The following is a 15,487-nucleotide window of genomic DNA, read 5'->3' as shown; positions in this document are numbered from 1 at the left end:
GGGGCTGCGGTGCCGACAGCTTCCTAGAGCAGCGCGGGGCCAGGGCCAGGGCAGGCTCCCTGCCTGCCTGCCCTGGCCTCGGTGCGCGCCGCTGCCATCCCAGAGCCACTCCAGGTAAGCAGTGCTGGGCCGGAGCCTGCACCCCAAACCTCTCCTGCCCCTCGCACCCCAAACCCCTGCCCTGAGCCCCCTGCTGCACCCTGCACCCCAACCCTCGGCCCTGAGCCCCCTCCCACACTCTGCACCCCTCCCTGCACCACTGCCCTGAGCCCCTACCCCCTCGTGCACCCAACCCCCTTCCCTGAGCCCCCTCGTATGCCCTGCACCCCTCCTCTGCCCCAACCCCTTGCCCTGAGCCCCTTCCTGCATACTGCACCCCCTCCCACACCCCACACTCCCTCCCACACCCCAACCCCCTGCCCAAGCCCTACATTCATGGCCCTTCCTACAATTTCCCCACCCAGATGTCAAAGCCTCAAGCCAAAAAGTTTGCCCACCCCTATTCTATCGTGTCTCCTCAGTCTCCCACTCTTGGTATGTTTTTATTTTTCATCATATTCTCTGTCAATTGGAAGGAGTAAGCTTTTCAGGGCAAAGGTCTGGTTTTCGTACTACAGAGTGCCAATGTGACTGTACGAACAAACAAGGTGAAACGGCTGTGTTTGCTATGCCATTATGGATGCTGTGTTCAGTGGTTAAACTGAGGGGGAAGGTGATGGTACTGTTCCACCCATATGAACCACCAAAGTGAAATGCTGCTCACACTGGATTGTACAGCTTTTCAAAATATGATTGTGCATGCCCTCTGAGCTCAGCTCCCCATTGACAGAGCTTGATTTTGTCCATGCACTCTGCTAGGCTCCTTGGGCTCAGCTCCTTCTTGACTGGCTGGGGGGAGGGAGGGGAACATCTCTCAAACTCAACACCTACTACTAGCACCAAAATGAGAAACAGAACATGAAAAACAAAACAGTTCATGTTGACATTTAAGTTACTACTGGGCATCTGAGACAAAACTTCACTAAGATGAATGGTGATGAGCTTCTGTACCAGGCTCTCTCCTCTCTCTAAACATCTTTATGTCATTTATACCCTTCACATTTGAGGTTTTCTTTGCAATCATAACAGCTAGAGATTGACTTTTAAAAAAAACAATGAAAGCTGAGATTCTGGAGAATAAGATAGAAGCTTGAGAGAAGTGTCAGCACACTACAGCACCATGCACCTCCTGAATCCAAGCTCTGTTTGTGTGCTAAAGGTATTAGTGAATAAATACTGTTACTGAAACTATTCTAATGTGAAAAGTCAGTGACTGTACTAACACTATGGGTTTTTTAATCTAGTTTAGGGCTCCAGCCTGCCATTCAATATAAAGGCTTGTCCTAAAGTTAATCTTATAAAAAGTCAGCTATTTTACTTTTACAAGGAAAGATTGGACAAAAAAGATGGCTGTGTATAGGCTGTACGTCACTGTAGCCTTTACTCCCTGCAGAAACACAGTGATGGAAGTTTTATGGATATTCACAGGCAAAAAATGAAGTTTGTCTACAGCTCTATTCCCATGAGCCTATTACCTACACATACATGTCTTTAAGGAGTTCCACTGAAGTAAATCATGAGGGCCTAACTACAATTTCAAAATGGAAAGCAGGATTTTATTTTAATTGGGTTACCTGTTCTGCAGTTTAAACTGGTTCTACAAAATCAAAAGCAGTAACTTAGTAATAGAACTGGTCAAATAATATTTGTTAAATAACTCATTTGATTCATTTGTAATTTCTCTTAAATAAGTTATGATAAACATTTTTAATTAATTATTCACCAGTCTTAGAAAATGGGGCGACTATGAAATTATATTAACCTTTTAAAAAAAAAAAAAAAAGACTTCTCATTCACCTAACTAGTTATCAAAATGTGTACATTTTGTTCACATAATACACTTTTTAAAATAAAGCATCTAATGCTCAAACTTGGCAGGAAAGTGAAGTAATATACCAGTAAAAAAAAGTTAAAGAATATTCCTGATACTTAACATGTATTATTCTGACAAAAGTTTACCTGATTATCATATTTGAGAGACTGTGTCCCAACCAAAAATCGAATGGCATCTGTTTCTGCTATCTGGGGTGTTAAAGCACGTGCCTAGCAAAAAAGAAAACCATTATAAAAATACAATGCAATACGTTATTGATAATTTGTGAAAATCTTGGAACATAAAAGACATCCCAGTTGATCACCTTGAGCACCAAACTTTTACACTGCATCTTTCTCCTGAACTTTATCTGTATTTAGGCTATTTATCTAAGTTTTCTAGTGTAAGGATTGCTTCTCACATCTGTAAAGTACCTACTATACTCTCAGTGCTAAATAAATATGTCCATATTTATTTATTTTTAAAAACCACGATTCAATGTTAAGGATTTCTCCCAAATTAATTATTCTTAATGAACCCAGAATCATGGAACATGGGAAGGACGCAGAAGTGGCTGCAAAAATACTTAAGCCAGCTGCAATGACAAAGGGCATTCTTGGACAAATTATTCAAAATAAATATTTTACACCTTTAAGTAAGATCCGTGAACTCACACAAAGTCACCAATTCATTCTTTTCCCTACTATTCATAGGAGAGAGCAAGCTAGAAGGAAAGAAGTTCTTGGTCCTCCTGGCTTTTTAACATTAAGCCACTGAAGCTAAATCCTACCAGAATGACCATAATGGAAATTATCACCCTCCACTTACTCATAAAAAAGGCACAGCACTGACAGTGATAATACAGCCTTTCCCGCCCTACCCTGCCATTTGCTTCCACCCTGTCCCCAAAGGACCTCCTCTCAGTGGTAGAGGATATTTCAGTCTTTGGCCAGTTTGCTAAAGAGACCAATAAGATGCTGTAATATAACGTCAGATAACTTTGGAATTCACATCCCCACTTGCTCTTAAATATCCCAAATCTGTAGATACTCCAGGCAAAGCTGATATTTTTAAGCAGGCATTTTGGAAGGACTGAGGTAGCCAGTAGCTCTGCCCACCTCCACTACAACCATTCTTTTTGGCTGACATAGTTAAATGCTGGGTGATTAGGTGCGGTTTTGTTTTACTATAGCCTTATTGATTAGGAATCGATTTTTAATTGATGACTAAGGTGGCTAGAACTTTAGAGAGACACGCTTTTAGAAGTGTTATTATTTTATTTATTTCATTTTAACCACAAGTTAATTACAGAATAGTATTTTGGAAAAACCCACTTAGATCTTCATTGAATAAAACAAGCAGTCCAACCATCTGTTTAGGGGGTTATGATCAGATTGGACCTCGAGTTCAGAATTCATTCTGGAACACCACTGAACAGATAAACATTTCAGATGCTAGACTGAATACTGATTTTAATGAAAAACTACATTTTCTACTTTAGATTTAAACCTGACATGGGTAACAAGTGAAATGAGTTTACAGGTCAAAAACTAGTACACAGTGAGCAGATCATAAAGTGAGTAGAAATGTTGATTCAACTGACTGTTTATTCTCAGGACATGCTAAAATCTGAAATAATAGAAAAGAATCACTATGGATTTACAATGGCAGATCTATGCAATGAAACTTACATCGCATCTATCTGCATTGTGTCTATACAGAGCCAGTGTTGCTAGTCTGTAGCGTTCAGTGACAGCAAGAAAATTCACCAAAAAGCTTTTAATTTTTATAAAAATTTACATTGTGGATTTCCCCCCAGCCATGGTGAGAACTTCTTTTCATTCCAAATCCCCTGCCAAGGTCTTTTCACGAAAGCACCACTAGAAACAACCCAGTCATTACAAACCTTCTTCAATCAAATAGACTTCAGTTGTTTAACAAGTGGAGTAGAACAAAACAACAACAACAAAAGATCTCCTGGGTCTTTCATGGAATAAAGAAATACTGGTAAGAACTTTGTTCCCTCCTCTTTAAAGAGCCTCTTCTTAAAAGCAGTTCAGACTCAAGGTGCACTTTAAAAAAAAAAGGGGGGGGGGAGGAGGGGGGAAATGTCACCATATGCTGACATTTGTCTATCAACTTTTTCTTCTTCCTCCCCCTCCAAAAAAAAATTAAAAATGGGAATTGTATTTTTCCCCACTCTGTTGAAAAATATGAAAAGTTTGGGTTAAATATCTGAAATTGTAATACATTTCAAAATAAAGAACTGACTTCCTACATGTTATCCTTATTCAAAGGATGGAAAAATGCATCTGTGTTTATCAGATTCAGATCTGTCAATAGGGGCTTACCAGTATCTGAGACAGTTTGATTCTTAATAGGGATAATGGACCTTCAGATGGCCTATGCACAACTATGCAAATCTGTTATTTTTTATGGTGTCTACTCAGGCAAGTTGATTCAGAGAAAGTCACAATGGCAAAACAAACAGCTATTGGTGTGCAGAAATTACTGCCTACCATGCTGACCAATACTGCCTCTTGTTTAATTGTACTTCCTTGTTTGTGTATATCCGCCTGTTGTCTTCTGTCTTAGACCTAAATTGTAAGCTCCTTGGGGCAGGGACTGTCTTTTTGTTCTGTGTTTGTACAGCACCTAGCACAATGGTCCATAATTAGGGCTCCTCAGTGCTATAGTAATACAAATAAACAAACAATAATTTCAACAGGTGATAGACGTACTTCAGATGGACAGAACATGTGGTCAATGTATAGGAGAGTAGTACTTCAAGCTTTGGCAACTGGTTGTTTAAGCTCTCCTCCCCTACCTTAATGATAAGCATTGGTATTGAGTCACTGTGCACTGCTGCTGTCCTCCTCCATTTGAAGCATGCACAGCCTAATTCACCAGAAAGCTTGAGATACAGAAAACCTCAGCCCCATAATCATATCCACAATTGAATAGGTATAGGTATACCCTAGTTAATACTGAAATACAATGGTTATACTGAAAAGCATATGAACCACAGAGACGTAATCTAGTCAAGTGAATAAAACGAATTGGCATTTTCATTTACTGCATCCTAAAGCAGTTTATAGAGCCATGAATTACATAGCTGGAGAGGAATAACCATATGCATGCAAAAAAAGGGTCTATAATGCATCATCTGTTTCCAAGGTAGTAAAACTATCATACTTTTAGTAGCAGCAGTATGAGCTCTGAATCAATTTAACACAAACCTTCCACCCCTCCACTACAGCAAAAAAGGAGACAAAATATTACTTCAAGAAAACAGTCATGGGATAAGAGGGAAAGTCTGCTCATGGATCAGTAACTGGTTAAAAGATAGGAAACAAAGGAAAGGAATAAAAGGTCAGTTTTCACAGTTGAGAGAGGTAAATAACAGGGTTCCCCAAGGATATGTACTGGGACCAGTGCTGTCCAACATAATCATAAATGATGTGGGAAAAGGGATAAACATTGAGGTGTCAAAGTTTGCAGACCATACAAAATTACTGAAGACAGTTAGATCTAAAGATGACTGTGAAGAATTACAAAGGGATCTCACAAAACTAGATGACTGGACAACAAAATGGCAGATGAAATTCAATGTTGATAAATGCAAAGTAATGCACACTGGAAAATGTAATCCCAACTACACAGACAAAATGATGGGGTCTAAATTAACTGTTACCACTCAAGAACGAGATCTTGGAGTCATTGTGGATAGTTGTCTGAAAATATCCAGTCTGACTGTGAACAGCTCTGAGTTACCGAGTGTTTTTTCTCTGATGGAACTGACACTATTTGTCATGAAACTGTCATCTGACGTTCTTCTCATCTGGGGCCTTTGACACATTCAGCGGATGTCAAACAGCTTGGTTTGGCATGCAAGTGGTCAGCTTAGGGCTAGTGTTTGCTGAACTGCGCAGACTAATCAAATTCCAGCATTTCCAGTTTGAGTGAGTGATATCTAGATTCTGAGTCATCTCGTCCCATCATGCCCATCTAGTAGCACCCAGTAACTCAATTAGATGGGTCAGTTACATTTGGATCACCAGAGGATTCATATTAAACGGAAAAGTTGAGCATATTTAGCATCAAGGCACAGTGTGTAGACTAGATTATGGCCATGCTTAATGGATGCGTAGGCAGCTTTGAAGATGGCTTCTCAGAAATGACTGAAAGCTACATTGACTGGGATGATGCATGATGGTATAGAGACAAGACCTTATTCTAAAGCATCTGTGTACTTCTTCCAGTCTGCGTTTCTGAAATTCCATCTTGGTTTGTTAAAGATTCTAATGATTGGGAGCTGTAGGCCAATGTGAATAATAGAAGGTCTGTGTTGGTTGTGTGGGAATCTTCCAAGACCAGACATAATGCAGGTTGGGAGTGACCATCCACAGATAACACCCAGAACAAATCAGGAGAGTATTCACAAGATCGTCTGGCTGAGCAGAAAGTGCCTCTCTGCTCTGCATCATGGAGGAGGGCAAGATCATTGTTAGATGCCCACTCCACCAGTTGGTCCCCATTAGCATCTGATGCCCCAAGTATCCCCAGTCAGGATGGTGACTGTTGAAGTCACCAACATGGACTGCTGCGTGAGATAGTCTTGACAGAACTTTCTGGTCCCAATTAAAATACGGTGGCTTGTCAACATTTGTGATCTGGAAACTTTCCACCTGAGTCACAGAAACTAGTAGATGTAAGCTCAGTGGCATCTGAGATGTTTGAACAGATCAGCAATGGATCAGCATCTGACCTCTGTGGCAATGGATCAACATTCTTATTGCTCTCCCTGTGAATACTCAGTTCATACTTGGGAAACTGATGACCTAATCAGCAGACCACACTGAAAGTCCTTTCTAGGGCTGAATATCGATCACTTGCCAGATGACATTCTTGATGCAATTCCTTCCTCCAACATTTGAGCCATTGAGCTAGCCCTGAGTACTGCAACTCAACATTGCAGGATTGTCAGTAGCCAAATGCAGCAGCGAGTTATCCTGTTGTCACAACAATGATATCATCTGCCTGCACGAGATGCACACTTCCACTGCAGAAACTGGGACTAGACAGCTGGGGATGGATCACTTGATAACTGCCCTATTTTGTTCATTCCCTCTCAAGCATCTGGCATCAGCCACTATTAGAAGATAGGATACTGGGATAGATGGACCATTTGTCTGACCCAGCATGACCATTCTTAGTTCTTATCACATTGGTGACTCATATTCAATTTGTTATTCACTTTTAAGCCTTATCCTTTTCAACACTATTGCTGCTTAGGCAGTTTTCCCCCATTTTGTAGTCGTATGTTTGATTTTTGCTTCCGAGATGTAGCACTTTGCACTTGTCTTTATTAAATTTCATGTTGTTGATTTCAGAGTAATTTTCCAATTCGTCAAGGTCACTCTGAAATCTAATCCTGCCCTCCAAAGTGCCTGCAACCCCTCCCAGCTTGGTGTCATCTGCAGATTTTAGAAGCATACTGTCTGTTCCATTATCCAAGTGATTAATGAAAATATTGAACAGTACTGTACCTAGGACAAATCTCTGCAGGATCCCACTAGATATATCCCCAAGTCTGACAGCAAACCATTGATGATTATTCTGTCAACCAATTTTGCACTCTCCTTAAGGAAATTTCATCAAGATCACATTTCCCTAATTTGTAGAGCTGTGTCAAAAGCATTACTAAAAATCAAGATATACCACATCTACAATCTCCGTCTATTCTCTAGGACAGTAACTGTGTGAAAGAAGAAAATTTGGTTGACTTGGCATGATTTGTTCCTGACAAATACGTTGGCTATGATTATTATTACCCTATTATCCTCTAGTTGCTTACAAATGATTATTTAATAATTTGTTCCAGTATCTTTCCAGGTATTGAAGTTAGGCCGTCTGGTCTATAATTCCCCAGCTCCTCTTTGTTCCCATTTTTAAAAATAGGTGCTATGTTTTTCCTTCTCCAGTCCTCTGAGACCTCATCCATCGTCCATGAGCTTGCAAAGATAATCACTGACATTTCTGACATAGCTTCAGCTAGGTCCTTCAGTACCCTAGGATGAATTTCATCAGGCTCTGACTACTTGAATACATCTAACTTATCTACATGTACTCTAACTTGTTCTTTCCCTATTTTGGCTTGTATTCTTTCCTCCTTGTTGTCAATATTAATTGTGTTAAACATCTGGTCACCATCAACTTTTTTAGCGAAGACTGAAGGAAAATAGGCATTAAACACCTCTGCCTTCTTGATGTCACCTATTATTACCTCTCTTTCCCTGCTACATACTGGACCTATACTTTCCTTTGTCTTTCTCTTGCGCCTAAGATATTTACAAAACCTCTTCTTACTGCCTTTTATGCCCCTTTCTAGGTTTAACTTATTTTGTGCCTTAGCCTTTCTGATTTTGTTCCTACATGCTTGTGCTATTCTTTTGTACTCATCCTTAGCAATATGACCATGCAGTGTTCCCTCTAATTTTTCCCACACATGCACGGAATGAATTTTGTTGTGTGTCACACATCACCTCCAAATTGGTGCACGTAAGAAAATGTATGTGTTGGGGGTGAGGCTGAGGGGTTTAGAGTGTGGGAGGGGGCTCAGGGCCGGGGCAGAGGGTTGGGGTGCAGGAGTGTGAGGGCTACAGCTGGGGCTGCGGGTTCTGGGGTGGGGCCAGGGATGAAGGGTTTGGGGTGCAGGCTGCCCCAGGGCTATGGCAGAGAGAGAGAGAGAGAGAGAGAGAGAGAGAGAGAGATAGAGGACTCGCCCCAGCTCTCTTTCCCCATCCTCAGGTCCTGGGATTAAGGGTTGGGGTGCAGGCTCTGCGGTGGGGCCAGGGATGAGGGGTTTGGGTGCAGGCTGCCCCGGGGCTACTGTGGGGAGAGAAGACTCCCCCCAGCTCTCTCTCCACAGCAGCAGCATCTGGGCGGAGCCCTAGCCGTGGCAGGTTGGGGACCAGGCTGAGTTGGGGCCGGGGCACCTGTCCTCCAGCCGTGCCAGGCGAGGAGCGCCTGTCCCCCCGTTCGTGGCAGGTCCACCGGGGTTGGGTTCCCCAAGTGCCTGCATAGCGCTTAATAGGCTGCTGCTCGGCCACGCAGCTTACAGGGAATTTAGGACCATACTTCCACTTTTGTTGGATTTCTTTTTGATTTTCAAGTCATTGAAGACCTCCTGATGGACCACACACCGCCATTCACTCAGCAAACAAGCAGCAGACATATAGTGATCCAAGGGGATCCATTCGCCACATGCTCCAGTTTAAATGATCAACCTTCCCAGATGTAGTCCTGGACTGATGAAACCTGATCGGGTCCCTCAGGCTGGGACTCCCCAGGGATGAGCTAGAGGAAATTTAGAAGAAAAAAAAGTTGCCTCAGGTGTAGCTTCACTCCAGAGACATCTTCATCTGCAAGCCTTCCATCCACCCTCAAATCTACTACTTAGGATATACTCACCTTCTGCTTCCATCTCCACACAAAACATGCAAATATCCAAGCACAGAAAACACAAAACACCATCATATTTTCTTCACAGCACCATCCAAACAACACTACTACAAACATACAAACAACAACTTCCCAATATGGGAAAACACTAGTACAAGCTTTTTCTACTTAAACAATTTCCTCCATTTAAAAATCAAACACACAAACAAGATTAGCTAAAAATCTACACCACACACACACACCCCTAACTATATACTTCAATCCAACATACCAAACAGCCAAAAAATATCCATTTCTATTCTATCCGCTCTGTGTATTTGGGGATTAAAAACTGTACATTTTACATAAATATGTAAAGAGGAGATGTCATATAGGTAAGATAAAAGAGAATGCAAGCTTCGGTTGCAGACTGCCAGGGATGGCTGAGGACTTAACTAGGGATTTCCTGGACTCTTCTTTGGTTGCGCTAGAGAAACATTCACTTGCACAGCCTTAACTGATTTTTAAATGAAGATTTTTTGTTTTGTTTCGTGTAATGAAATGCTTTTTGCATGAATTTTTTCTCTGACATTCAGCCTAAGTTTTCCACTGTCATTCTGCTACTCTTTGTTGCACCCTGTATGTCACACTAAACCGTTGTTCTCCTTTATTTGCATGTGTATCTTTCAAATTTGGGGAGCCTTATATCCCTAATTGTTTTTTGGTATTACAGCAGTACATAGAGGCCCCAGTTGAGATCAGGACCACGTTGTGTTAGACTCTGTACAATCACATAGTCCCTTCCCATCCCAGAAGAGCTTACAATAAAAATAGACAAGCCAGAAAAAGGATGGGAGTGGAAAACTGAAGCAGAGAGGGTTGAAGTGACTTCCTCCAGCTTACAAAGCCAGTCAGCAGGAAAACTGTGAATAAAACTTGTTTCTCTCCTGAGTCCCAGTACACTGGACTACACTCTCCACTTCTGACATCATTTGTCTCTGATGCCCCTGGGTACATTTATAGACATTTCTATGGCACTCATCACTGTAGTCCAGCAAATACACACTTACAAATTATATTACAATATGGCAACTTCTTTCTGCTACAGAGATGCTCAAAAACTAATACAAGCATTCTTGATTTGGTCTTACTATTTCTGTATGGAGAAGAGCTAGTGTCTCTAGTTCGAGATATGACCCTACACAAGCAGTCAAAAAATCACTGGACATTTTTGCCACTCTCCTGAATTAAAAGCTAATTTAAATCCAAGTGCTACTATTGACCCTTAATATTTTCATAATTGTTTAATTTCTGCAATGCTAACACTTAGCTTACAGATAGAAGCATGGACTAAGTTTCAGCAAGTTTTGTTTTGCAACAATACTAATTTTCAACTTTTAAGCTTACAAAGCAAAACAGTCGCCCAATGTATGTCTTTTAAGACTTGAAACATATGACCTTTCCAGATAAAACTTTATTGAAGTCACTCTCCGCAACACGAGAAGGGAACCTCTCAAGGTACAGAAGTGGAGAAAGAGGAGAAGCCTAGACAAGAGTTAATTCAGGATTACTGCACATTTTAATTATCACTTGAAAAAGTTCCATCTTAGGTTTTTATACCCATCATGGTAGGATCTGAGCCGAAAAAGTTCAGTTATGGTTTTGTACTGAAAGCAAAACAAATTCTTAATTCACAACTATTCTAAATCCAAGGTGGGCAGAGAGAGGGAAGAGATAAGAGGAGCATTTAAATAGTAGATTAAAATCTAATCTGTGGGCCAATAGTGTTTGTTGTGGTTGTTGTTGTTTTTAAAATGCTGTTCTAACCAATAAAGTACATGGATTTCAAAGTGCCATATTTTGGGGAAGATGGTCTGAAAATACATTTAGAAAATTTATTTTAAGCATTTTTTCCATTTTATCTATTCTCTCAAATACTCCAACCTATAGATTTACTTTTAGTATTTTGCTAGTGGTACAAGTTTAGGGACTGATACAGTTATACCTAGAATATCATTGTAAAATAACCTTTCAGGGCAAGATTTTGTAGTTAATGAGACTTCTGGGATAACTCATTGTTTAATCTATCTGAATTAGAAGATTATACGTCAGTAGTTCAATTTCAACCCAAGCAGATAGCACTGAAAAGTCAATGATATGTGATAGAGTTTGGCAGCATGCATAAAGAGAGTTTGTAGTCTCTGGCTACCACTCAAATACCACTACACCACAGCTGATACCCTTCTCAGCAGAAAGGCCAAGACAAAGGTGAGTATGATGCTGAGGCACACTGACAGGGCAACATAGGGAAATTTGTCCTGGTGCTGCACCTGTTTTGCAGATAAAAGATAACTTCAGACTCCAGGTCAGTCAAGAGGACATCTTTCACTAGCACTAAAATCAGTCAACAACTTTAAAGAAAAAGTCTTTCTAACCCTTTGGGAATTCTGGATCATCACTCAAACAGCCAAACATTCATGGGACAGCCAGTCTGGAAAATGTCATCATTCTAAAAGCAAAACTAGTTCATAACTGATTCTGTGTAATGAGGTGCCCTATTTCTCAGTTCTTCTCTCTTTACAGCCTTCTAGCTCTAAGCAAGCCTGTCGAAACAAGTGGAAAATATGATTGGCACAGTTCTCTTAGAACATGCAGTGCTAAATTTAAACTGTTAGATACTAAAAACTAACTTAACTTAGCTTTATCAGCATTATTCAGTTCTATATTTGCCTGGGATCTGACTGTGGGAAGAGAAGAGCCACCGTTAATTCCAGGCATAGAAGGGAAAGGCAGCCCAAGGGATGGAGCTGTGCCCTTGACAAAAGAGGGCCTAAGTAACAGCTGGGCTCTCTTGACGTACTGTTACAACAAGACCTCAGCTGGAGCTGGGTCCAAGGAGGTGGACCTTCAGGAGACTGAGGGAAGAGCTTGCCTATATACGTATATATGATAGAAAAATCCTGGTCAGGGGAGTAAGAGTGTTTGACAAGAGCAAACACCAAAGGTTTGGAGGATAAGAAAGGAGTCATCCTGTGGTGACACATACGTTGGCAATCCGAGGAACTGCAGGAGGCAGCTTGTTTGTGGGCCAGCAAAATGGCAGTACGTCCACTTAACAGCAGGAAGTGATCTGCCTTGGAGAACCCAGCAAACAGCAGTAGCCAAAGCCTAATCAGACAGTTAGCAATTAGCCCTACAGGAAAGGCAAGACAGACCAAAGTCGACATTCATTTGGCTGAGGAACATACTGTATCAGGAGGGCACAAGTGCAGGAACTCTACTTACGTTTCCTGGGCAGCAAGGGACTGAGGCTTAGAACTGCCATTCATGAACAAATAGAAATGTTTGTGGCTTAGAACCAAGGCCCTGTGTACCATGAGATTATGTGGCTGCATAATTCTCTGTTTTGTAAGGCTGCCACATAAGGGGATGTCAGGGGCTTGGCAGCTGGGGAGTCTGGAAGTAACTGAAGGAGCCAAACAAAATACAGGCAACAGAAAGACGCACTTGCTCCAGCAGAATTTAAGAGCTCTCCTGGAGAGGTATTTCCCCCCAGTGCTTCCTCAGTGCTCCAGGAGAGGTTACGTCAAAAGCTCTACCAAAGTGGAGCTGGGGATGGCTCCTTTCCTATGTGCCTTAGGAGAGCTATAAGAGGGAATGAGTCTATCCTGTGTAGTTCATATTTATTTATAGGCATTTCTATGGCACTCATTAATTTAATACCTAAGCACTTTACAAACTTGAATTTATTCATATGAAAAACAGAAATATTAGCCTCATTTTACAGATAGGAAACCTGAGGCACAGAGGAGTTTGCTTAAGTGGCTTGCTTAAGGTAACTCTATGGAGACCAGAAATACCTAGGAATAACACTGTAGTCTGTGAGCTCCTTTGTGCCTCAACCACAAAACTATCCACCCTTCCTCCCCATTCCAAAACTGCTCCAGAGCAGAGCTCTGCCACATAGACACTTCCTCCTGCTCACCATTAACTTTTACAAATCCCCCGTTAGAACTACAGTCTCAGAAGGTCCATTGCCTTCTATGCTCCCAACCAGGCCTAATTCCAGTAAAACCTAATTCCTATCATCTGCTGCATATTTCCCAAACAATAAGTGGAACTGCTCAGTGCAGACTTGTGAACAATGGTTAGGATGAGATCTAAACGATTTGCTACACAATTTAAATCTACTATATCAGATAGTACTTTGCTTAGAACACAATATACATTCTGTGATCCAAAATAAGAGCCTATGGGCTAGAGGTATTTAGGCATCTAATGCCCTTTAAAATCTGGAATTATCAACCCTGGAGAAATAGGAGGACATATAGCCTCTGTGATCCAATCACATAATGGTTATGATAGTCAGACTTGAGCTGATTTAACATCCAATAGTGTACACACAGAAACACAACTTGCAAAAACAGCCCCATGCTCTATTGATAATAAAAGCAAATACAACTGAATGGAAGGTGGCCAGACGGGGCAACAAGGCTGATACAGAGAATCATCACGAATAAGCATCATTAAGCAAATTCACTTGCCGTTTCTTCGACCATTTCAGTTCTGGGACCTGCAAAAAACTATCCTGGTGTGACATGAAAACACAATGGTATACCAAACAATTTTTCTTTGTGGGACAAATTCATAAAGGGGGCAACTATAGCACCAGCAGCAAATAACTAATGATTTAGGGTAATTTGATGAATAGTAATGTATTACAAGATGTATTTCAGTCTTCTTCATGAGCCATACAGGCTGCCTGCCTTGCAACAACGAGCCAGGAGTCTCCCCACTCTGCAGGAGAGAGAAGCAACCAAGAGCATATTCCTTCAGAAATTTTTGGCATTTCTCTTCCCCTGCCCAGACCGAGGCCAAGTGTTCTCCATGAGTACACTGTAAGGAGGCCACTCAGGATGAGCCAGGGCTGCGAAGGAGGTTGACTGGGGTGAAACTGGAACTTATAAATTCTATTCTTTTGACTATTTGTCCATAGCTCTATAGCAGTTAATCTATCTTGTCTATTAGATTGTAAGCTCTTCAGCACAGGGACTACTCTATACTACATCTGTACACGGTCTTGCAAAATGCCCCCCACCCCCATCTCCCTCCCCATTCTAGCTAGGGCACTCAAGCACTAAAGAATACAAATAAATAAAACTAACAAGAGATACAGAACAATGGTTATTGAATAAAAGAGGCCACAGCGCTTTGTACGTATCTGACATATCTTCCTACTGTTCGTCTATCCTCCCAAATATGGCACAACTAAAGTCATGCTGCACAAGCAGTTCCCTCCTCCCTGAACTACTAGCTCAGAGGTGGGCAAACTACGGCCTGCGGGCCGCATCCGGCCAGCAGGACCCTCCTGCCCAGCCCCTGAGCTCCTGGCTAGGGAGACTAGGCCCCCAGGCCTTCCCCCGCTTTCCGTCCTCCCTCACAGCAAGCACTGCTGCTCTGAGCTGCATGGTAACTGGGCAGGGGGGGTTGGATAAGGAGCACGGGGTCCCAGGGGGCGGGGGCAGGCAGTCAGGGGGCAGTTGGATGGGGCGGAGGTTCTGGGAGGAGGCGGAGGGTGGTCAGGGGACGGGGAACAGGGGGTTTGGATGGGGGGTCCCATGGCGGGGCGGTTAGGGGCAGTGGGTCCCAGGAGGGGGCAGTCAGGGGACAAAAGCAGGAGGGGTTGGACTGGTCGGCAGTTGGGGGGGGGGGCAGTCAGTGGGCAGGAAGTGGAAGGAGGCAAATGGGGGTAAGGAGACCAGGCTGTTTGCGGAGGTACAGCCTTCCCAGCCCTCCACAGTTTCGCACCCTGATGTGGCCCTCGGGCCAAAAAGTTTGCCCACCCCATACTAATTCCTCTTGCCCGCAGGCTGTTAGGCACCTTAACAAGAGGCTGTTATGTTACATGTGAAAGCAGGCAAGGGTCAGAATTAAGGCTGTCGCATAAACACATTTCGGGGCTCAGGAAGAACCCCTGATCATCAGCTATGTCGGAGGGAGGCTGTAGAGAGTCTGATCACCTTGCCTAGTATCAGCTGCCCCCAGCGCCTGCTGCTCTGCAAGGGGCTGTCCCCTTCCACTGCCCACCACGCTGCCCCCTGAAAAGCCCTGTCACACACCCCAAGTAGGCAA

The 15,487-nt window shown here is 42.5% G+C and overlaps 1 protein-coding gene across 3 annotated transcripts in view; it reads right to left on the bottom strand.

Moving 5' to 3' along the window:
* Positions 1-15,487, bottom strand: part of EIPR1 (EARP complex and GARP complex interacting protein 1) — a 168,525-nt gene that overhangs the window by 152,386 nt on the left and 652 nt on the right. For 2 of the 3 annotated variants that reach the window (XM_043542302.1, XM_037894139.2), the window contains exon 2: positions 2,059-2,142. In XM_043542302.1, coding sequence (XP_043398237.1) covers positions 2,059-2,142 — 84 coding nt within the window. Of the gene's footprint in view, positions 1-2,058; positions 2,143-9,201; positions 9,272-15,487 lie in introns of all 3 variants that reach the window. The other variant, XM_037894138.2, reaches the window with a different exon arrangement.

This window comes from Chelonia mydas, chromosome 3 (genome assembly GCF_015237465.2).
Source record: "Chelonia mydas isolate rCheMyd1 chromosome 3, rCheMyd1.pri.v2, whole genome shotgun sequence".
Lineage (NCBI taxonomy): Eukaryota > Metazoa > Chordata > Testudines > Cheloniidae > Chelonia > Chelonia mydas.
This window is presented reverse-complemented; position numbering and strand designations above follow the sequence as displayed.